Raw genomic sequence first — 25,137 nt, forward strand, 5'->3', positions numbered from 1 at the left:
TTCTAAAGGGGACTCTAGTAAACAGGTACCAACATAGCAGAATCTGATTTAAACAAGAGATCTGGTAAAGGGCTCTATGATCTAGCTATTGCTTTTAAATTTGCTTTGAGGAGGTCTGGGACTTCCAGTTTAACTCTATGAAGTCATCAGAGTTGGCCAAATTTTCTGAGTGTAGTGTAGTTCAATCTGTCTTCTGTACAACTACAGAAAAACGGAAATCACTAATATGCTCGAATGTATGTGGTTGTTTTAAAAGCTCCTGCACCATGGTAGGTAGACTAGCGGCAAAGGAAGCTGTATGATTCTTTTAGACTAAAACTGCAGGGCATCTGAGGAATAATGAGACAATAATAATGTACATGTTCTCTTATGAAGCAGCCTAGTAAGTGGTACCCCCGAGAGTTTACTTCTGCACAACTACTAACCACCTCAGAGCTCCCCTGAGAAACCCTTGGTCTAGGAGCAGCTGCTGGGGGCCAACCACCGCCATCCCAACACTGATGCTCAACAGAGTTCTCTACACAGTCCTGGAGGTCGCAACCTTCTGGTCCTGCCAATCCACACTGAATACAGACACGTCTTTCGTAGACTGTGCCACAGGCATGGCAGATCAACACTAATGCCTGATAGTGGTACTGACCTGGCTTTTTGTGGCAGCAACCTTTGCAAAGAGTGCTTGGGACACTTTAGCACGCTTCATTTCCTGCTGAATCTCATCATAAATGGAGGCATTGATGTTCATAGTATTGTTCTCTGGTTTCCCATTCCTCTCAGTGGCAAGAGTCGCTGTTTTCACCTACAAAACATTTTGAACATGGCTGTCATTTTTCATTAGCCAAATTGATTCAAAGCTATTCAGGCTGGGCATCCAAGCTGGGCACCGTGACTCCTTTTATGATCAAGGTGATCAACAGTGCGGTCATTCAACATTAGTTATTGTTCTGAGATCAGATTGCTTAAGTTAAGGACGTCACACTGTCACAGGTGATTGCATCTGTAATGTGATGGCAACTGCCAGATGACAGGAAAAATAATGCCATAAAGTAAGTTTTCTGGAAAAGAGAGGAGCTTCAAGGACTTGAAAACGCTGAACTCTCTCCCAATTGCCTCCCATTTCAGCCCCTAACAATGGAAATCCACAATTAGAACCATAATGCACAGTGTTGTCTTCGCTGGGTGCCCAGGGCTAATAGACAGTTACCTCCCCGATAGCTGTTAGATACCATGGCCTTTCTCATTTCAGACTTTTTAAAAATGCCTTTCTCTCTTATGTTTCATTTTAAAATCTTCCATAATAAAGCCATTTCCAGAACTGCATATTTAAATCTTCTGCCCATCCATGAACAGGTAGAAGGCCTTTGGCTCAATTATTATAAAGGCTGCTTGAATTCCGCACGTGATGTCCAAGCTGCCCTGTCTGTTTATTTCACCTTTTCCTGGCATTGTGCTGCGGAACGAATTCCTTTGGACTTACAGAACTATACAAAGAAGAAAATGTTTCTTAAATTGTAGTTACATTTCTGTAAGTTATACAAAATATATCATTACAAGTCTATTCAAAATATATAATTACTAAAAAATTTGTACCAAGCCTTTGATAATGGAGGTAAGCAGGAATAACTCAAAAAATGTTCTCCACCAACAAAGACTGGGGTTTGGAAACCAAACTTCTGCCTTAAAAGCTAATACTATCATTTTTAATTCCAATTGTAATTTTTATTATGCAGTTATATGAAACAGACTTGGACATCTTCTTATGAACAACAAGGGGAATTATTTTTCCTAGGAAACTAGCAAAAATGTGGTTGAAAACTTAGTTTGGAGGCAGGGCCACGCTTTTCAGCCAAGGAAAATCAGGAGTTCACTACCTGGGCCCTCCATAGAGACCACGGTTTCTCTAGAGAGTTATCGTCTTGCAAATAAACTTTGAATAACAGAAAAATAAAGCATGTTAAGATAAATGCACAGATAATACACGTCAAACTGTGGTGTTCCATATTAACTAAACTCTCTTCCCCAAAACACAGGGCATGAAAGTGAGCAGAGGCCACTCCAGAAGGAGATTAAAGAAAATACAGGCCCCGTGAAATGGACTTTTCCAGTCCTTGGAACTTCTAGTTGGACGCAGTTGTTTTCACCTGAATTACCTCCTGGAGACAGGTACACAGTAAGACCCCCTTCTCCGTCCCAGCCCCAGCAGCAGAAGGAAAGCAAGCATCCTATGGGGCTGTACAATGTTCAGAGTGGCTAAAACTGTCACCTGTTCTCCAAGAGATCTCTGGGGCTCCTTTTCCAGCTTTGGGTCTATACCAGCAAGGGGTACATTAAGATTGGAGGTCAGTAGGAACCCACAGGGCTGTGAAGCCCTAATCTGCTAAACATCACTTTAGGGGCAGAAGAGTCAACAGATTACGATAAATGGCCTACAAAGTTGCTTTGCTGAGATTTGAAACTTTGGTCTGGGGTGGTCTAGTTCTGTGGCAGAGGGATAGATCTGATCACCCCATGGGGTCCCTTCTAATACCTATTTTTCTCACTGCTTAAATGAAAGAAAAAACCATTTCAATTGCTTTGAAAATCGAATGTTATGGAAATGGAGGCCCCAAAGTCCATGACACTAGAAGAAAAACCAGTTCTATGGTAGCAAAGTGAGTAGCAACTGGAACAGCTCTGGTTTAAAAACTTGGGATTTCATCTGGTTTTTCAATTTTCACTCTTTTGTAAAAGTTAAATCGGAGAGTTTAAGTTTCTGTGATTCTGTTTCTAAAATTTTTGTTAGGTTTTCTATAAAGCAATTACAACTTGAACCAAGAAGCAAGAATCCTAAATAACAAAAAACAAGCAAATCCTCATTTCCTCGTTGGGGTGGGGTGGAGGAGGGGAGCAGCACTAGGAGAACAGAACAGAGAAAATGTCTAAAACATGCTTGGTGCCGGCTGCATTACTCAGTCAAAAGGTATTTAACAAAGCTCTTCGTGCCGGCCCAGATAGGCATCTTATCAGAGATAAGCCATTCGAATTCTAGAACCACATTTTTTCCTAAACACAAGTTATTGCTTAAGGGGAACTGACTTGGGCAGCTTTTCAAAATATGAAAGCTGAATTTTTCCCCAGGTAAAAAATGGAAACAAAAATCTTTTCTACTCCACTCTACTAAGTACTATTTTTGCTTAGTACAAAAAAAAATCTTCTTTAATCCTGGTTTAGCTTTTAATATTATATCATCCATTAAAATTCATAAAGTAGTTCATCCCAGGCAAAACAAACTCCTCTTCACTCTTCCCCACAAATAGCACAGGAGGTGAAGTAAATGCACTTGCAATCGGAATAGCTTTTATCAAGGTGGGCGCACTACTCCGTCATTACAGTGGCGCCAGGGAGTAGTCAGGAACGGGAGCTTCATCCACCCTCCCACGTAGGGGACAGGCGGCCGCACTGGGGCTGCTCTTCCTTTAACTAAAATTGTGCAGCAGAGCACACATTTTACATGAAAATTCTGATTCACTTCTTCACTGATTGCTGAATGCATCATACTCTTGGGTTTATAACACTAACACCCTTTGGTCTGGGTGGGTGAGTGAGCAGTCCCTGATGCCGGAGACGCTCCTGTAAGATAGGACTCTTACTACACAAAGTTAAAGTGTTATGCTGTTTTATGAAAACAGAGACTGATATTTGTTGGCTGGTTTATGTGTGAATGTATACCCTCTGAACCACAGCAGGTGTGATGATCTACCTTAAAACTGGAAACATTGTTATACAGAGGTTAAGTAACTTGCCTCCTGCTCCAGGCTAAGCTCTGAACGTGAGTTTGCTGAAATATGAACTTAGTCTCAAAGAACAGGGAGTTATGCGGCATATGTTCTTCTGTGGGGTCTTGTTACTCAGAAAACTTCTCAGAGATCAAGACGTGCTGGGCCTGCGTTCAGAAGCCCTTTGCTGAGTCTAGGTCACTTAGCTTGTCACTGCAGTCAGATAAACAGGTCATTTTTTTAAAATTTAATGTGTTGCTTAAAGGGTAAAATGTAACCAACTGACAGCGAGCACTGTTCTAACACTGAGGAAAAAGTAAGACACAGAGACACTCATCTCTGGATTTGGTTAGACAGTCAATAAAACCACACTAGGAAGAAACTGGAAGCATCTCACTGAGGAGTTACAGTGCCTACCCACTTCATACGTTCACCACTGGTCAACACTCTGACTACCAGCTTGGTTAGTCTTAACCCCCTTTGAGAACAAACAATACAGTGAAGGGTGTCTCAACCAGGAAACCTGAGACTCAGGATAAAGTAAATGATGTGTGTTTTCTATCCCCACGCAGCACCGCATATGGTGCCTCTATAAATACACACACAGGAAAGTACTGCATAGTATCTTATGGGTGTACGAAAAGAAATATCACTAAAGAACTGATACAACCTTGGCTCAGAAAACACTCAATGAATAAGGATTAGTGTGATCATATTTAGAAAATAAAATTTCCCAAATTCTACAAAATGAAAGCTGATTCAGCACTAAATTAAATAACTGGGCATACTAACAAGAAGATGGCCAGTGCTAAGTCATATTGTTATTTTAAAAAGTATTCTAAACACCTCAGAAAAAGAAAGGGTAAAGCCAGGCTAGTGCCCCCAGGTGGACAATCACCACCTGGATGGTTACTATAAAAAAGTAAGGGTATGAACACTGAGAGTTTTAAACTTCTTTATATAATAACCTACACAAGTCATATACATATTTACAGAGTTCCTAAATCTGTATTTTAGGAAGTATTACCAGTCAAACTCAGTAGCTATGAGTAGGCAGGCAGCTTACATATGAACATGGTGACCCTTCTCTCGCAAAACATCGCATCTTACCACAGTCTGCTCCTACAGATGTCAAGACAGACTGAGTTCCATTAAAAATGGATTTTAGAAATAATTTCTTTAGACTATTCTGTCACCAGTTCAAGGACCTCAATAAGTAGCTGGAGTCCTCAACTGGAGGATTCTGTGACAGCTTCACTACTTTCTCACCCCTGGATGGGCTTTTCCTACACCTCTATACTCAACTTCTGTACTCTGATGAAATACATGGACTTTTCGTTGACTATTGATGAGAAGAAATCATCAAAATCTGATTATGACATTATATTCCATCAAAACTGAATTTGTGTTCCATACTCAACTTTTTAAACAATTTTGGAAGTTGATCTTAGTGTAACAGGTTTGTACCTGCCACAAACTAAACATGGAAGGAAATACATCTGCTTGTGGATTTGAACTGTCATCTACTGGTTTACACTGAAAGTTCCTGTCTTGACTTCTTGCAGTAGTTACAGGGAGTTGAGTTAGGACTGACTTTCAAACAGGAATGCACAATAAAGTTAGCTAGAAGGTAGACTCATTTTTCCTTCCTAAAATATGGAACATTTTGAAGAAAATGAAAATGTGCCCATTTCTGGGAATTCAGAGAGAAATCTTTATCAGTCCCATTTAAAGCTGCCTTCAAGAATTGTATTAAACTTAATTATGAAAGATTACAAACGAGATGATATGTAATTGGTACCAGCTGCAGTCCGTATTGCAAAGCATAAATATAAATGAAATTTTTTATTTTTTATTTACTATTCTAATGGCAGTCGTCAAACTAGTGATAGTAACCAGGCCTTATTATTTCTGTTCTGAGGTGAACAGAATGCATCTGTAACAACAATAGTAGAGGTGGCTACGTCACTTCTTCAACCCTCAAGAACCCAAGACTTGGAACAACACAAGGCAGTTTTTCCCCCCTAATTAGGAGTGAACTGTTTTCCATCAAAATGAGTGATTTGGGATGAAATTCTCAAGAAAGTCTATGGAACTTTTAAAAATCTGTATCTATTTATCTAATTTCTTGCTGAGAGTAATCATTAACATTTTTCAGTACAGGAGAAAGAACGACGAGGAAGAGAAGGGGCACCTGGGGGGGACGGCTGGGCGGAGTGCTCAGCAGTGGGGCAGGACCCATGGCCGAGGCGGCGTTCAGGCTCCGTTCCCTCTCATCCTGGTATATCCGGTCTCTTTCCGCTTCTGGCAACTGTAAGAAGTTCTGCATAGCCCGAAGGTTTACCAGCAGAGACTGGGATGCAGTCTTGGGGTCCTCTTCCTTTCGGAGGATTTCAGAAAGCAGTCCCTGCAGGGGAGGAAAGACACGGGGTGAGCTTGCTCCTTGCTCTAGCCAGGGTATGGGGAGTGTCCTATGCCCTGCCTTCTTCATGCCCTTTAGAAAGTGAGCGGTCAGAGGCCTCGAGTCTCTATAGGAATATATTAGCTGCAGCTGAAGTGGTGGAGAAGAGAGCCTCAATTGTACCCTTGATTTTATTAAGCATCTGCTTTACATAGAGCAGAAACTGAAATGGCCTAATTGGTCTCCTTCCTTTGAGTAGCTTAACTTGCCGTGAAATCTTTCCCAGAGAGATGGTGGGGGAAGTTAAGAATAAGTGAACTCTCCACAGCACAACAGCATTGAACTGGGCAGTTCTCAAGCTGAGACAAAGGCACAGGGCGAACAAGAGCAGACACAACACCTTTTCTAGAGGAGCGAGCCAAACGTGTGAAGAAGGTACCAGAAAAGGAGCTGCAAACATCACTCAAGGCCACTAAGGCTTTTGTTTATACAGACAATATTCTGTTATTCCTTAATGTTGAAATAACAAAGTGCCACAGCTAGCCATGTGAATGTGCTGTTCAGAGGAAACAGACAACCACAAGTGATTTTAGAACGTTCTGTTACATACCAGTAGGTAACAGGTTGAAAAATTAACACAAAGCAATCCTGAAATACATAACCATTCTTCTACACTGTAAAATTCTGTTCCAGAATTTGACATATTGAAAAGAATATCATCAAATCACTTGAAACCAAAGATCACTATTAGTAACAGCAGAAACTTAGAAACTTCTCTTCAGATGTTTCTCTTCCCTCAGCAATAAAGTGGTAAAATACTTTTCTTTTTCTTCTGGGAGAATTTGTTTATTAAATGGTTGATTTCCTCCTAATGCTTTTGAACAGTGTGAAGAAGACGTACAAGCAAAGGCTGCTCTGAGCACATAGGACTCAATAGCTGTGTCTTCGATTTCAAGCCCATAGTTAACGTGTGGGACACCAAGATGCCCTGCTTCCTTTCCCTAGACACATCAGGAGCTGGCGGTAGTGGCAATCAAGACCTGTGCATTACCTGACAACCTGCCTCAACCCAACCCGTGGAAATGGTCAAACATGTACATTTGAGAGAAGGCAAAACAGACTCGCCAAAGTTTTTTTTTTTTTATTTTATTGAGAATAGGAAAAAAAAAAGTTTCCGCCTCCTCCCAGTCTCCCATTTCCCACCCCCACCCCCCCACCCACAACCCCCTCCCCCCACTCCTCTCCCCCACCCACTCCAATCCAAAGAGCAGTCATGGTTCCCTGCCCTGTGGAAAGTCCAAGGTCCTCCCCTCTCCGTCCATGTCTAGGAAGGTGAACATTCAAACTGGCTAGGCTCCCACCAAGCCGTATCATGAAGTAGGATCAAAACCCCTTGCCATTGACCTTGGCTTCTCATCAGTCCTCATTGTTCGCCATGATCAGAGAGTCCGGTTTTATCCCATGCTTTTTCAGTCACAGTCCAGCTGGCCTTGGTGAGCTCCCAATAGATCAGCCCCACTGTCTCAGTGGGTCGTCAAAGTTTTAATATTTGGGGATTGTTATGGTTTCTTGGAAGTATAAATCTGGTTTCTTCCAAATTTCTCAAGTCAGTGTGCACCACGTTGACTGATATAGCATGTGGGTACATGACACTGTCGCTGTCAAATAAATCACTTGATTTATAAGTTGATGTTTAAGGGGGAAAGAAACCTCCAACAAGCTCTGGGAAATTGAGTCAATCATAAATAAAGCATCTTTCAACAGGTCAATTGCAACCAAATCTGGACGTTCTATCTGAGATTTCACAAGAAATGCTATCGAAGAATTGAGGCCCTTGTCCTTTTGGCCATGATACTAACTAGTACCTGCAACTGTGTCTACTGAGAACAGTGCTCTATCAGCTGAACTCAGATCCAAACCAGCCATTTACACCATTCAGCTTACTTAACTTAGTTAACTGGGCCAACAAATTAGACTATTTCTGATGTGTCTTATAGAAATTAACACACAAATCAGGCACAAAGTCTGTGCCATTGCTCTTGCAAAATATTATATACTTAGAAAACAAACAAACAAACAGCGGCAGCAGAACCTTGGACGTCAGGCATGGGGACATGCCTGCAATCCCATGCCCGGAAGGCTGAGACAGCCACGACTATATAGTGACACTGTCTCAGAACACGAATAAATAAATAAAGGAAACAAACAAAAGATGCGGCTGGTAAGGCCATGTATAGCAATGGGATAGGGGTGCATAAGCAGACAGGAGCATTGAGTGCAAGCAAAACGTCACAGACTCCTCCAATGCAACAGGACCTTTTGTCACCGGAGCCCAATGCCTTACGCTGAAGTTGTTGATAAACACAAAGACAATTACGTGGCTATCCACTACAGAAATAATAAAGAAAAGACCATGAGAGTATATTCTAGAGGTCACGATGAACTATGACTAACTTTACCACATAATCAAGGCCATGGGCCCTTCCAGGCAAGGCACTTGGGCCTTAGACATCATTGCCTGGTGCTCTGTAAAACACCAGTCTGCAGGAGCCTACTAACTAGTCAGTGTATTAAACAACGAACCAGGGCAAAAGATACCCTGTAGATATTTAGGTTTGTCCTATACCAGAGTACTTGAAATAAAATGTCTAAATATCTCAAAAAACAAAAACAAAGGAACACCGTCCATCTCTATTAAATATACCCCACAGCAGAGAACTACTGTGAGATTACAAAAACAGAAGGCAGAAGCCCCTTCTTTCAAGTCCTGCGAGCACAGCACTAAGGAGAAAACCTGGTGTGAAGTCCAAGGAAACCTGAGTGAGTGCTCCCTCTGAGTATCATCCCGTGGAGGGGATGCAAGTCTCCTCCTGGACTGTGCCGATTCCCAACAGTGCTCAAAGAGCTGCACAGCAGTCAGTGTGGACTGTCCACTCGTTCAGAACTTTTTTTTTTTTTTTGGGCCCAGAGCTTTCAATGAGGGGAGTGCCCCCTGGTGGAATTGCCTGAAAATATTGTCAGAAGCTGTATGATTAGTGTTAATTTTAAAATAACTTAAGAGTAATGTAGAATAATCTGGATGCAGATGAGAACCGCTGGAGCCTGGATGCTAGAGTGCAGTTCTTGCCCTCTTCAGACTGCTGAGCGGTGATGAATTCAATAGGGATGTAGTTCCTTTTCCTGTTTTATAAAGGTCAAATATATGCAGCCATGCCAGGGAAGGTCAAGCCCACTTGTATTATTTCCTCATGACTGACTAATACAGATATCACTACCAATAACCCATCATAGTAAAGGAACAGAACACGAAGGCCTGCAACATCACAGAATTGGCTGAGGTTCTGAATTAAAGTGCAGCCATTTTGTGTGCTCTGGGTGCTGAATAAACTCACTGATCTTGACTGGGCAAAGTCATCAGTAACCTTGTTTCTAAAAAGAATTCAAAAACTTGTATGGTATGAAAGGGAGTTCCCAACATGTCATAAATATTAATTTTCCTGGAAGTTAGAAGCTGTCCTTCCTTGGGACTTCATATCTCACAAATGATTAGATGCGTGTCGTACACAGAAAAACATACAATTATTCTGCATTGTCACTGCTTAGTGGTGAAGTGAGAGCTCTGATTTTTTTCAATTAAAGAATTCATTTACTGGTAAATTCCTAAACCTCTCTTTTTCACATTCCAACAAGAGTTATACAAGTTATTACAAGTAAAATTCATTAGTAATTGTAAAAGAAAGAAAAAACCTTCAATAAATATTATCAGCACTTCCAAAAACTCATTATGAATTCTCTAAAACAGCAGATAAGTAAAAGAGACATCCAATCTGAACAAAACGCCTGCCTGGCCTCCAGCTTGTCTCCACTTTGAACATAATCACCGATTAAAATAGATTGTATCAGCACCGTGGAACTTCAAAGCCCTCAGAAAGAAAAAAGAAATTATTTGAGGAAGCCTCTCTCCTAAAGAGAAACACAGAATATTCTCCAGGCTGCCTGCCTGTTTGGGGAGTTCCTGATCACATGTCCAGGTGAAAGACTATTTCCAAACTCCACCTGCTCGTGGACTCATGCCAAGCAAGTTATAAGTAGACACATTCATCTCTATCCCTTGGTAGGCTCATCAAGAGCTGTCACGTCAGGTAATGGTACCTTTTTACCTTTTAGTCAATAGTGCTATGGACAGTGGACTTTTCTTAAATTACACTGAAGAATTATAGGAACACAGTAGCGATTTTTGTTATACTTAAGCAGGCGAATTTCTCTCCACCACATAATTCACAGAACTCAAATTCAATAAAACATTATATGATGGTCCATTACTGCTCTCAGTTTCGAATAATCCATCTTCATTCTTTATTTTACTGGAAAATAAAATGTGCCGAGGACAGGAGGGAGGAGGAAGAGGGAGAGGCCACTGAGCAGGACCAGAGCTGAACTCTGGGATTTTAGAAATACATTTTCTTGTATCACAGCCTTTAGATGACAGTATCCCAGGAAGGTGAATGGAAAGTGTAAGTGCGGACGCACTGCACCGGCACTCACTTCCGGGCACAGGTCTCCATCAGAAGACATCAGCAGATCTGAGCGAGTGGATGGCATGTGCTAAGAGCTACTCTCTTCAGGACCGAGAAAATCATGACCATTGTTCAGAAAGGGAAAATTCCCTAAAACAAGTAATTCTATAAATTTTACCATAAATTTTCAGAAATGGTAGACTTTTTTAACGTCTATGTTGACAGTCTTGAGAGGATTATCGTTTAATTTGGGAAGCCCTTTTAAGATGATGAGGGGATTCTCATGAGTTAAAACAGGAAATCCAGGGCTTAAAGCTACTCAGAGCTGTCAATGATTGAAATAATTCTCCGTTCCTAACCATGCCACCTATCACACCAATGCTTTACCGTGGTCTGCATAGAGCGCAGCACCTCCTCTACCCAAGCGACGATAAGGCCTGAGCCCGGGCTGGAAGCGCTCACTGAAATCAGTGCACCCCGAGCTGCGCCGTGGCTGCAGAGCTCCCGGCTACATATGCATCAGCATGTGTATTTTCGTACTCCACGCTCACACCCTACTCTCACTCTGCACCTGCTTTTATTGAAATGCATACACTCTGAAATAAACACACTACATGCATTCATATGAATGTATAATCACTGAACTAAATGCAGCTGCGTGTGGATGCTTGTATGTGATTTTTAAGTATGACCACTAAAAAAATACATACATGCTTTAGTGTGCAAAAGCTGGCTCTCAATGAACATCTAAATATCCACATGAAACAGCCCATATTTAAATAAATAAATGAATAAACAGGCAGTTCTAAATGAGGCCCAGTATCTCCCACTGAGAAATACCAATTACTACTACATAAAGGGTTAAAGTTAAACCTGTTTATCAACACATCTTTCGGGATAGTGATTTTCTTTCTCTAAATTTCCCATTTAAAATGTGGTACCTGGGTGAAACTATGCCATATTTCGATGCTCAGAAAACGACCACACTGATCCCCATGTGAACCACAGAGAACCGCCTTTTTGCAGACACTAATTCATGGAACAAGAGAAATGCACCACTTACTGTAATAAAACCTACAGATAACCAAAAAGGCTCTGTGTGAGAACCCAGGACAGACAGTGGGCATCACCCAGCCACAGTGAGGAAGTGTGCGGAGCCCTCCCTCATTCTTCACACTCACAAGACACACAGCCTTGTGCTTTAGCACACAACCATTTGCTCACTTTTTCAAGGGCTTATCGGTAAATCTATAGTCTGTGTCTGTGTCAGTGTGGTCTTTGTCTGAAGGCTTTAATTGAATTCAACAAACATTGGCCCAGGACTAAGCATTACGAGTAATTATTGTATTTACAAGTCAGAATTTCTAGAGGGTGGCCTTTGATTCACTGATTTTTTTTTATTATTGGCCCCAACTGAACTAAACAGTCATATTAAATTAGCTAGCTAATAAGGAACAGTTTTAAAGCTGTAAAGACATGGACTTCATGAAAATACCAAGTTTTAACCTAAGACAATCCAGTGTAAAAATCACTCTTTTAACACCAGAACAAGAGCGAAGAGAAAGGCCCGTGGAGAGCCTGGGAACAAGCTCTGTGAGACCCACCAGGTCTGACCCTCGGTCCAGCCAGGGCAGCCAAACCAAGTCACAGGGGGCACCCTCCCAGGCTCAGCAACTCTGCCAACAAGGAATAACACTAAATTATTTTTGTACCAGAATTTTATTCCTAGGATCATGTAATAAACAAATTTGAGTCAGGCAAAGGGGGGAGGAATAAACAAGCATGTAAAAACAAGAAAACTGAAAAGACACTATTGCCTCAAAGCTAAATGTTCTTCATATTTTAGTGCCTTGGCTAAAGATAAGCACCATATACATTATATTAGTCTCTAAACAAAACAAAGAAAAACTTACAAATACTAAAGATACTATCCTTGCAGAGAAGATTGTGCCTCACAGGAATTTGCCCAGGAGGTAAATGGTGTAACCTGAGGCATTTGTAGACCTCAAAAGAAGTCTAAATTGAATATTTAACTAAAGCTTACAGACCAACCCAGCACAAGGTCTGTTATACAGATAGTAGTGAAATGCCACCCAGCTACACCCATCCCCCACTATAGATGCCTAGTGATCTATAGTGTGATAAGGGATTTTATGGCACCCAAATATTTACTTTCTGGACTCACAACAAACAAATAAACTAACACAAAACCCCTGGTTTCTCTGGTATGAGGTGAAGTCTGTGTAAATTAACATGAGACTCTGGACAATAGGCAAAGGGCACCAGAAGGAGACGATCTTAGTGTGGTCAAGCCACACAATGTATACACAAAGAGCCATATAAAAATCACACTTTGGCTGGGCAGCAGAGGTGATGGCCCATGCCTTTAATCCCAGCACTAGGGAGGCAGAGGCAGGAGAATCTCTGTGAATTCAAGGCCAGCCTGGTCTACAGAGCAAGTTCTAGGATACACAGAGAAACCCTGTCTTAAACAAAACAAGAAAGAAAAGAAAGAAAGGAAGGACAGACAGAAAAAAAAGCAGACAGACTACACTTTGTAAAAAGCATATAACTCTACTACAAAAATGGGGGAAACCAAAGGAGGTGTGGAGAACAGGAGCAAATCACGGAAGAAGGCAAGCTAAGAAATGTCTGCAGAATTAAATTAAACCACTATTAAGCTGCACAGTATCAAAAAAGGTTGAAGAACTTCAACAAAACACATTAATATATTTAAGTTTGGCACGAACAGAAACACGGAAAAAGACCTAGGCTAGACACTTCACCTTCTGTCACTAACAGCTACCACCCACAACGAGAACACAGACAATGCCAGTGTGTGCGCTGGAAGGGGCACAGCAACAGGCACCACCACAGTGGTGACAGAGGTGAACGTGGAGGAGAAGAACATGAACACGGAAGCGAAGGAAGGAGGAGGAAGCAGAACAACACTGACCTGAGTTCTGTTGAAAGCCACGCGTGCAAACACTGCCTGGGAGATTCCCGCTCGTTTCAGCTCGTCCCGCACCCACTGGTAGATTTCCGAAGAGACCTCCGTGTTGGTTGAAACCTGCTGCTCCAAAGGCTTATTCATGGACCTACTGACAGGGGGAGGGTGGTTCAAGTACTGCTGGTTTAAGGACTGCTGGGCTAGGAGTCTGTTCACCGCATACTGCTGGTTAAGCAGCTGGGCCATCACCAGCTGCTGGTTGACCAGCTGAGGACTGATAGGTGTTGACACAAGCCCAGGGTGCAGGTTCGGAAGAGGGGTCCGGACAGAGGGCTGGCTGCCATGGGAGAGCTGTGCAGGAGATGGTGGCTGCTCAGCTGTGTTCCCTGGGACCGGCTGCTGGCCAAAGTTGACATGGTTGGTGCCTTGCTGGGACAGTTCAGACAGACTATCCATTTCAACTAAAGTAGACAAAAAGGAAAATCAAGTTCAGACAGCAATGAAGAAAATTTCTGATCACTTTCTAATAAAAGAAAGATAAAGAAATCAGCAAGCAAAGAGCACACTGAGGAGTAATGATGCCAAGATAATTTCAGGACACAACTTTCTGGCCATCATTGTGTTCTCCTCTGCAGACAATTTGATATGCTTTGTGCAGAACAACACTCCTTCAGCTGTTTTGAAATATATCTTAGAGCTAATGCAGTGGTTCTCAACCTGTGGGTCAAGACCTCCTTGGCAAACCTTTGTCGCCAAAATTATTTATGATTCATAACAGTAGCAAAATTACAGTTATGAAGTAGCAACAAAAATAATTTATGGTTGGGGATCACCACAATATGAGGAACTGTATTAAAAGGTCGAAGCATTAGGAAGGTTGAGAACCACCGATTTAAGACATAAAATCTACTATAAACACATGTTTTTTTTTTTTTTTTTTTTTGAGACAGGGTTTCTCTGTATAAACACATTTTTAATGTTTGCTTTGGAATCAAACTATTACTGGTTCTTAGTGGTGTTCATAGCCAACGGCTGTTTCTTTTAAGATGGCCTCAAAAACATTGCTCGCTTAATGGCACCAAGAAACCGTGAGCTAAGTTAAAAGCAAATAACTAAACTATGACTAAAAAACAATTAGAGAAAAAATTGCAAACACTTCTGTATTATATTAACTCTAGCAATCCAGGCAAAAGAGGGAAGTAGTCTACAGAACAAAGGTGGTCATAACAGCTGGCTGTCACTCTTGGCATCACTGGGCTTTGTTTCATTTAGGTCCAATCATGAATGCATAAGGATTTCAGCAAATATTTCTCAGGATAAAGCAAAGACGTAGAGCAGAGCAAGCCAGCATACCCAGTGTGGCTAAGGCTCCAATGCTTTTAATACAAGTGTGGTTCTCACCAGCTGCTAAGGATGGGGCAGAGAGCTGTCCTAGGACAATGGTGAGGCCGTCACAATTCTGCAATTTATTTCCACCTACCCAGAATGAATGTTTCTCCCTTGGCTAGAACACTTGTGTGGATTGGCTGAGAGTCAGCTCTAAGTGTGTCAAATATGGCATTGCTGCACAGGAGGGACTAGAGGGAACTGTGTGACAGAAACAGGAAAGCCTTTTCAACCGTCCACACCTCTCATGGGAAGGCTCGACTTGGACTTTAGTCACCATTTCTCTTTTCACTAAATATGCAGATTTTAAAATCAGAGGGACGGGTCATATTCCTATACCCCATGATATGTGCAGACTCTAAGAATGGGAAGAAACCTTCAGTTTCTACCAATGATATCAGCCCAAGTGGGCCATTCACATGGAACAGTAATTCAAGCAATTATTCCCAACTTGATGCATTGTCTTCATTACAGCCCTAAGCTATAAAAGCAAAGAATCTGTTTTGGTAGATGGATGGCCTTTCTTCAAATATTAAAAGCTAAAACATGCTCAAAATTCGGGTTTCTTGTCTCTGAGTCTTTAGGAAAAGTTATTACTGTTGTTACTATTAAATGAACAGAATGGTGATAAACAAAGATTTACAACAGGGCATATGGCTTTGTGTACGAAACACTCCATTCCTGTTTCCTTTCAAGATGTAGTACATATTTGGAAGGTACAGTATATGAAAGAAGGTACATCCACCTTAACCACGGTGGTTGCTCCCATGAGCACTAACTGATTCATGAAGAGAAAGCGCCAGTCTCCCACCGCTCAGCCACAGCGTGCAACTGTGACCAGTTGTTTTCCACCCCGCTCAGCTTGATGCATGCTCAGAGAGGGCACTATGCTGGCACTGAAAGAGCCTACCTGTGGGGTCTGGAGCCATAAAAACCACTCCAGCTCAATGGTGAAAACCAAAGAGTGTTTAGTGAGTCAAAGACAGTTGAATCCTGTTTAAAAGCTGGCGTGAAAACAGCCCCTTTCTCGTTTTTGCAAACAAAAGCAAAATTCCTTAAAGCATGGTTATGTCTGTGAGAAATCACAGCTGATATTAGTTATTCAAGGCCTGGTTAGGGCTTCACTGAGACATTACAAAATGACAGCTCTCCTCCTCACGCCGCGATTTCCTGCATGTCTGACAACCGAGTCAGTGTGGCTGATTTAAACACAAACATTTATTGAATTTAATTATCTCATTATACTCATACCCACTCCCCCACCCCCAAAGAAACATCCTAAATTGATCTCTAATTGGGCAATCAAAAGATCTGGCTTTCGATGTGACTTTGATAAACCCCCAAATGACATGCAATGGTATGCTGCCACGGCAAGGGGATGGGCTTTTGCCTTTTCTTTTCTTTTTTTTTTTTTTTTTTTTTTGCTTACCCATCATATCCTTTGTCTTCTTGAAATGTTTGTACCACCTTCCAAATTCTTGACATTTTGCTGCCGAGACATTTGCATAGTACGTGCTGTTCACAATGGAGGAGATCATGCTCTGTGTGGAGAGGGAAGAACATGTATAATACAGCATGCACAAGGTGGGTACCACAACCTCAGCTGTGGGAAGTTGTACCTGCTTTCAGTCTTTCTAAACCAACTCGGACCAAAGCTTCAGGTTCTTAGCTTCCATTAAGTGCATCATCAAACGCTTATTTAAGTAGAAGCAGTAGCCTACACACCAGCACTCTTTACCCATCCTTCATCCACACCATCCGTTCCCCAGTCAGATGATGCCAGGACTGAAATTTAGAAAGGTAGGGTATTTTGTAGTGCGGTGACTGAACCTGACATGTTTATGAGCCACGGACACCAGTTGGAAGCTGGAAGCTCGTCTGAAACATAGGCCAGGGCCTGAGCTCTGACGGCCTCAGCAACACCTGCCTCTCACCAACACCCCCAGCAAAGTCAGGCATGACCAAGCAGGAGAAATCATTTTTTATTTTTATGTTCACTGTATGGATTTCAGCTGCTGGTGAGCTAACAGTGCTCAGAGGTCACATGTAAGAGGAAAACTATCTCAAGAGCCTTTCTCAGAAGACGAGCATCTTCAGACTTGATTGCTGGCTTTATCTAGTAAAGCTTGAGTTGTGAATTTTAAATAACCAGAAAATGTTTAAATATATACATTTCGTGCTAATTAACATTTTAAGAGCCCCATTCACAAAAACAAGAGAGAAAGAAAAAGAAAGGAATGTCTCTTTGCCATTTTTCTCTTTAAAAAAAAGACCTTGAAGAGCTGGGCATGGTGATGTCTGCCCTTAACCCAGCACTCGGGAGGCGGGGCAGGCAGATCTCTGTGAGTCCTTGCCCAACCTGAACTTGTAAGTTTCAGTCCAGCTCACACCATACAGTGAGACACTGACTCAAACAAAAAGGCACGGACAAGAGTCAGCCTTCTAATAAATAAAAATGGAGACAATGATGTTAACGTATCACTAAGGTTTAAAGTAAAAAAATACACAACGACATTTCCGAAAAAAACAAAAGCCTATTTTCCCAGATAATTTTGGTTACCATAATTGCTGTCACTTAACTCCTGGCTCACCCACAGTTTCTAGTAGCTAAACTAACTCTCTGTTGAATCTGAAGAGTGAGACTGAAGCCCCAATCCTCCTGGTCCTGAGAGTAGAAACCTAAGAGCTAAAATTTCAGACCTGGTTGGCCTACAGAGAAACAGCTTACAGAAGGCTCCATTGTTGGGAGGCAACGAATAACCAGAAAAGCCAGTTTGGGGACAGTTTTATATCATTATCTTCTCTAAGCTACTTCAAATGTGAAGCTCTTTGGGCTATTATTAATTCTGACATCCATCATCACGTTAACTTTCTGTAATGTGTAAGTTTGGGGGTCCTCTAAAGAAGTAGGAGCAATGCACAGGCTGGAGTTGCATTATTTATGCAAAATACAGCTGTCTCTCCAATGAGGCACCATGATAGCTTTTTCTCCCCACACTTTCTACTTTATCGTCACTTTTACATTTTATTTCTCTAAAAAGACATTCTTAATGTGCTCGTGAAGCCCTGCCATTAATCCAATAGCTTGCAATTTCACCAAGAGCCTCCCCCAGTCCACAGTGCAAAAAGACACTTAGTAAGTTGCCAAACCCAGAGCCAGAGGATGACTACCTGACAGTTAGCAATCTGCCGGCTTCCATCTCACTTCCTCTCCCATAATAATGGATCAATAATGTTAGAGTCTAATAAAATGATTGAGATCACTGATAGATAACAATGATTCTACACATGGATGTCAGCTCGTGGTCTTCTACTCTGGCCCAACTTCTAAACAAATACTAATTTTTACCTAGACATTCTGACACTTTCCTATGTTAACAGAGCACAGCATGGAAGGTCACATATTTAAAAATAAATATACAGGCTTCCTAAATTCTGTAGAGGTTTTCAATAAGTACCCAGCCCACTTTGTCCCCTTAGTTCTACATATTACATTTGTTTTTTGCTGTACTGGCTGTTATGAAGGACACAAGAGGGGTCAGACATAGCCTCTGTCTAATAAGTTTGTGGCCTATTAGGAAGTAGGTGATGTACTAGATCGTTCCAATACAATGTGACTGTCTGCAGCAATGGTGGGGGAAAAAGGAGAATGCACAGTGTGAGAAAATACATTCTGAAATACTTTAATCAAGCTCATATGCAAAAGTGCTATGCAGTTCATTACTATCCATATGTGGAGAATAGCACCCATATGTGCCCATCATCAAGGCTTCCACTGCCCCCGCTTAGCCCTAATCTCTAGTGTGCGTCCTAGTCCTAAGGTGATTCTACCGTTTGGCAGAGGACCCTTTGTTCCCCCTTCACTTCCTTACTCCATCACTGGGCTTTTATTATTGGTAATGCAGATCTGTCAAAGACGCTTTCAGTGGGGCCATTGCAATGACAGAGCAGCAAAGTGCCTGCTGGGTCTGAGACAGTAGAGAACTGACTCCCAGACATTGTCCTGAACTCCTCACACAGCCTGATACACAACCATGCGTGCACACACACACACACACACACACACACACCAAAGAATTAGGATGCTTTAAATAACAGATACAATTTTCAAAATGATGTCTCTGTGCAGATGTGGGTGTGTGGACACCAGATTTCTTTCCTAATCTCGCCACCATATTTTCAGAGTCTCTCACTAAATCCAGAGCTCAAGGATTCAGCTGACTAGCTGGCCAGTTAGCCACAGGGGTTCTCCTGTTCCTCCTCTTAGTACTGGAATCACAAGCTGCTAGGCCAGGCTTTTTATGTATGTGCTGGGAATCCATGTCAAGTCTTCACGCATATGCACCATGCACATCACCACCCGAGACACCTATCCCCACAGAAATGGTCCTAGGGAAACTGAAGGATGCACAAATTAAATGTGGTAGCAAGTCAAGGGACAAGGGCCAACAGTTTTTTTTGTTCAACCTCTCAGCTCAGCGAAGCTGAGGTGCATTTCATAGCAAGTATCAGGAAGCCCTTCACCCCAGACATAGTCCCATGGCTCCTCCATTCTCCCTCAGGCTCTATGGCTCCAAATCTGCCAGGCCCTCCCACCTTCCCAAATCAAGTTGCAGGCTGGGCCACGGCAACTAGCACTTCCTTCACTGAGCATCTTCTAGACTTATCTCACAACAGCCTGGATGCTCAGCACAAGGCTGAACACAGTAGGGATGGGAGAAGGCCAAAGAAATAAGCAACTTCTTTGGGTCACTGGAACATCCTCCTCCTTTTGCCCTCCATCATCAAAGGCAGCAGTATTTTTGCCAAGTGAACTTCCAAAGCCCAATCTCTCAGCTACAAGCGCCTTTCTTCAATAATTTGCAAGAGATCCCCCTCCAGGTTTTTCAAAGCAACCCACAGATGTCTCCAAAGAGGCTGGGGTGGTTGCTGCTCTGCTCCCTTGGTATGTACTTATATGAGCACTTTCAAATACACAATTTCTGTGGCAAGTTTTCTAGTCAGTCAGTGGCCAGTACTGTAAAAACATCAACATTCGGGGAGTCAATTAATCCAACTGACTAAATTCTGATGCTAGAAATTCCGAGTTCAAATGTTGCTGCAGGGCACACCAACGAAAACACAGGCCGAGGATCCCAGTGTGGGGAGATACAAATTTAAAAGTTGGCAGAAATTGGCTGTGGGTCTCCTAACCCCTGTGTGACACGATACTCTCATCCTAGGAGCCAAGTTGTAAGCTTTCCTAAGATCCACAGAGCACATGTCTACTCCCTATGAGGAGCTTGGCTCTTTCCGAGTCTGCTAAAGTTCCGATCTGTAAGGATGCCATCTTCCCAGAAACCCCAGCCCTCTAGAAGGATACCATCTGCCACGGGCTGAGCCTCCTTTTCAGCCAAATACATTATTTATAACCTTTCTAATTGTGAAAAGGTAAGGGTGGAATTTTTCTAAAGCCTGACTTACATATTGTTGGAACATTCTGAACCTTTGCTCGAAAATCTGCAGGTCTCTCAATGTGAAAAACAGAAAAACACAAGGAACCGGTTGAAGTTACATAATTTTCCCAAATGTTATCTTCCAAACCCCTGCTAGGGAGTCACACACACTGTGGTGTATATCTATAGTGCACTGGAAAATGAGGGAAGGTGGCCTGATTGTTCCGCTTGGCCATCTTAGTGGCCAAGGGGACTTGTTTGGGAGAAGGGCAGCCTTCTCAAGGACAAGATTATCAACGGGGAAGGGGCTGCAATCTGATTACCCTTAAAACTGCTTTGTTGTGCCTTTAACAACCCCCCTCAAAGAAAAAAAAAACACCCCAAAACAATGCTAATCGGGTTATTCAATCATTTAAACCAAAACTGTTCATGCTTTTCTGCCAAATCAACCAACCACAGCAAAATCTGTTATCTCTGATTGCTCAGCTTCCAGTCAAAAAAACCAGTTAACCCCCACTATTCCAAAAGTTTTCCAAAATACCTAGAAACAGGGCAAGCTGGGGAAAGGAAGGAGGAGGCTAGGCCTGTTTTGCAGGGGTAGGCAGCTGCTCGGCTTTTGCATGTGACAAAGCTCTTGGGAGCCAGGCAGCTAGCAGCTCCCTGGTGCTTCTGAGGTCCCCAAGATGGCCTTGTGCTTCTGCAGGTCTCCTGGCTTTTTAAACAGGACTGCTGATGTCAGGATCCTAACTTGCTTGGGACTTGGGTCTAGGCTAAATGAGATGGGAAGAGACAGATGCAGCTTCTACAAAATGGTGGCTCAACCATGTTGAAAGCTTGCCGGTTCCTTCAGCAGACAGGGCAAGGGCTAGCACATCTTATTTACACAATTATCTAAATACGATTAAACAGCTGATGGACAAATATTAAACTGGAAAATGTATAGTCATTTCAGCTTAATGTAATCCTCTTTCTGTAAACACCCAAGATGATTTTTTTTCCAACCAGAACAGTCCTGACATCTCATAAGCCTAAGGGTGAATAGCAAGAGATTGTTTTTGATAGTTATAAATATTCAAAAGACATGCAGACCATCTGCTTTCATAATACAGGTAAAGCGAGACTGAAATGGTGGCTGCTGTATAAAAATGATTCTTTTAACAAAGTCTTCCTCTCCTCGAAACTATAAAGACAGATGTCAAAAACTGTTTACACAGAGCAATCAGGAGCGTGTAAAATGTAATATTCCTTTTACACACAGTGCTTGCTAAAGAGGTTTTTTTTTTCTTTTTCTTCCCATCTGTGTGTTGCAACACATTTCTACAAGTTAAAAACATTTTTTTTTTCAGAGATCTCATGAATACCCAAAAACATGCGATCTGGTTTCTGAATGCTAATTAATTTCAGCTAAGGAATGGAGTATCTTTCCCTGTAGGAAGGAATCTAGGTTTTGAAGTGGAGATCTTCACAGGTTTGATTCTGTGAGGTCAATCTCATGGTTTTCCATCACCTAGAATGTATTTATTTGTTCTACCCATGCTTGAAATGAAAACACATCATGGCTAATGTTTTTGGCATAAAGTTGAAAATAACTGTTATCTGAAAGAAATACCTACACATGGAAAATATACAAAAACAAGAACAAAAAAATGAACTTTAACTCCTGTCCAGTCTGAATGCTGTGGGAAACTCACACGTTATTTCCAGTGCTAGAACACTAATCTTGACAGAACTTTTAAATTTGTTTATATTAAGGGCAAGGAGGTATTAAACACAACTTTTTTTTATCTCTTACATTAAAGGCAAGAAGGAATTAAACACTTTTTGTAATTTTCAATGAAATGAACATTTTCCCAAACAATACGCTGAACTAACTGCTAGCTCATTACTATTTCCTGTTTTTTTTCCTTTTCTTTTCTTTCTTTCTTTTTTTTTTTTTTTTTTTGAGAAGCACAATTTCTCAAGAATGTGTCCCTCCTCCTAAAGCAACACCTGACTACCTATGGATGAATTTTCCTAACAGTTCCACCCTCTAAGCTATTCTCTTGAGGGATACTACTAGAGCACAACTGAAACCTCGATTTGTCACGATAAGATGGGTCACTTGCAGAGGCAGGAGGATCTCTGTGAGTTCGAGACCAGCCTGGTCTACAAGAGCTAGTTCCAGGAGAGACTCCAAAACCACAGAGAAACCCTGTCTCGAAAAACAAAAAACAAAAAAACAAAAAAAAAAAAAGATGGGTCACTTGTAAATTTCTCTTAAGCTCTAGCTGTCCAAGTTTGGGGGAGCTCTTGCCATTCTTGATCATTTCTGGTGCCTGGAAATGGCATTTTCTTCCAAAGAAGTCAGGACACATCACCAAAAATGAAAAGCCGTTATAAAGTTCTGAAGGAATACCAAAGAAGTGAAAGGAAACATACCCATCTCTACTCTCATTTCCCCGAAATGTATTTTCTAAAGGTGAAAACATCATCATTTTGCAAAACGCAGATATCTTAATTACCGAATAGCACAAGTTGTAGCTTTCAATGAAAACGCTGGTGCAGTTACTCTGTCTAATTAAAGTAATTTTATACAAACTCTAGATAATACAACATTTGACCAAATTCTCCATGCCGTCCTCATTTCTTCTACAATAAAACCTCAAACCCCTTGCATAAATATGCAGAGCTTAAATTGCAAAGTATCTGCCAAAAGGTATATTATTAGTATTAGTCGTAAAAGTATATAATATTTCAACAGGAATGTACATAATATGGAAACTGAAAGGTAACCATCACTGCTCCAACCAGTGTTGAGAATCCGTGAGGGGATTGTCTTTCCAGAGACACCAGGGGAGAATCAATTGTGCAAAGCACACATCACTCTTAGGCACACCCTGCACACACATCTCTACCTAGAGCTGTGTTTACAAGAAGCTTACAGCCACTTAACATCTTGCTTGTGATATAATTATTAAAAATATAAATGTTATTAGGTTAAGTATCATATTAACCTAAGTAGACTTTACATGAGCACTTCTTTTAGATATGCCTGCATCTGGGTAAATCTGATTTAGATAAACCTGAAACTCTGCTCATTTAAACACTGGAGGGATGTTTGATTATTCCTTCTCTGATGCCCGGTGTGAATGTATGAGTGGCTTGTCTTTATAGAAGAAACAATTTCTACTACCTGGACTCAGAAAAATCATCGGACTCATTATTAGCTCCTTGGGTCTGACATGGAGCATTTTCAAAACACTGTAAAGCACGAAGTAAAAACAGAAACGCCAGGCTTTTGAATAACTCCCCTTTCCCAGCAGAAGGACTTGTGCTAGGCTCGGAAACTGTCCACAAGAAGCTCAACTCTCTCTCTCTGCATTCTTTCTTCACAGGAACACTGTTAGATTTGAAACCACATTGCTTAAACACTGAGTGTATGTATATGGGGGGAAGGGGCAGGACCTCAGTAAACCTTTGAGCAAACCCTTCTCATTCCCTGACAAAGATCTGACTTCCAGTCTGCTTGAGCTCCACTATGGGGTCTACAATCCGCATTCTCGTATGACTGTTATCTCATAGGAAACTAAAAGAGGAAGCTTGCCCTTGATGTCCATGTTTTGCTTAACTCACAGCTCTCAGACAAGATTTCCCACAACTACTATGTAAATGTAAACCACTGTCATCTTTAGATTAAACATTAAAAAGAGAAGAGCACTGATCTGGCTTCATCTCTATCAATGTTAGAAAAACCCTTTGTTTAGGATCAGTGCCGCTGGTCATAACCTCATAGTGAAACGACCCAACGACATTGGGATGGACTGCATGACAGACATTTGCAGTCCCAAGTGCAGGTGACTCCAGACCTTCACACAGCCGAATGTAGATCGGACATGTAGAGCCAGGCCCTGGCCTAAGAGTTGGCAGCATCAGCATCTGTCTGTAAATCACTGGGCTGTTATTGAAACCCATCCCACCCCCTCATCTTTCCTTCAAGAAAATGGACAAATGGAATAACAGTTAAAAGAAAATGAAAATGTGGGTCTTGAATAGGGCACAGTTGAAACTACCCTGAAAAAGCTAACGTGCATGTAATAATGCTAGAAATCTGTCAACGAAGCTTGTGCTTCACTGTGATATACGGTTAGCTCATTTTTAGCAGTCTTCATACTGCTGAGCCTTTGGACTCCCAAGACTACCGTTCTGCTTAAAATCAGGTACGTGCTGCAACCTCTGCAGAACACAAATACCAGATAACCCGCAATGCAATAAGCTCTCCTAAGCAAAGCTCAGGAGTCACTTGCTCTTGGTTAGGTAAACTTCACAGGCAGAGCTAAGTATAATCGGGAAACAATTTGCAAAGTAAGATACTGCAAACAAGAATGTCTACAAAGCTCTTCCAATACAACTGCTAATATCACCCATAAATAAATGTACAGCTATCAGACGATGATGTCTTAGTGCAGCAGAAATGCCTGAATTCTTGCGATGTGCCAGGATCTGTGCTTGCTGGAATGGGTAAAGACCCTGGGGCCTGTGTGATACTCAGCAGGGAAGGCTCGCTGACAACCTGAGCCCAACCCAGAATCCATGCGGTGGGAAATGAGAACTAACTTCAGGGAGTAGTTTTCTGACCTCCACATAAATACAATGCCATGATCCTGCCTCAAAAAAAAAAAAAAAAAAAAAAAAAAAAAAAAAAAAAAAAAAAAAAAAA

General features: G+C 41.7%; 1 protein-coding gene across 5 annotated transcripts in view; it reads right to left on the reverse strand.

Annotated features, from left to right (window-relative positions):
• The window catches only part of Satb1 (SATB homeobox 1), a 91,012-nt gene that overhangs the window by 30,007 nt on the left and 35,868 nt on the right, over positions 1-25,137 (reverse strand). For all 5 annotated transcript variants that reach the window (XM_050165086.1, XM_050165089.1, XM_050165088.1 and 2 more), the window contains exons 6-9: positions 16,436-16,547; positions 13,627-14,081; positions 5,947-6,159; positions 641-796 (exon numbers count right to left, since the gene is read on the reverse strand). In XM_050165086.1, coding sequence (XP_050021043.1) covers positions 641-796; positions 5,947-6,159; positions 13,627-14,081; positions 16,436-16,547 — 936 coding nt within the window. The remainder of the gene's footprint in view (positions 1-640; positions 797-5,946; positions 6,160-13,626; positions 14,082-16,435; positions 16,548-25,137) is intronic.

Source organism: Alexandromys fortis, unplaced genomic scaffold, assembly GCF_014885135.2.
Source record: "Alexandromys fortis isolate MF-2015 unplaced genomic scaffold, M_Fortis_MF-2015_v1.1 scaffold_121, whole genome shotgun sequence".
In the NCBI taxonomy this organism is placed as follows: Eukaryota; Metazoa; Chordata; class Mammalia; order Rodentia; family Cricetidae; genus Alexandromys; species Alexandromys fortis.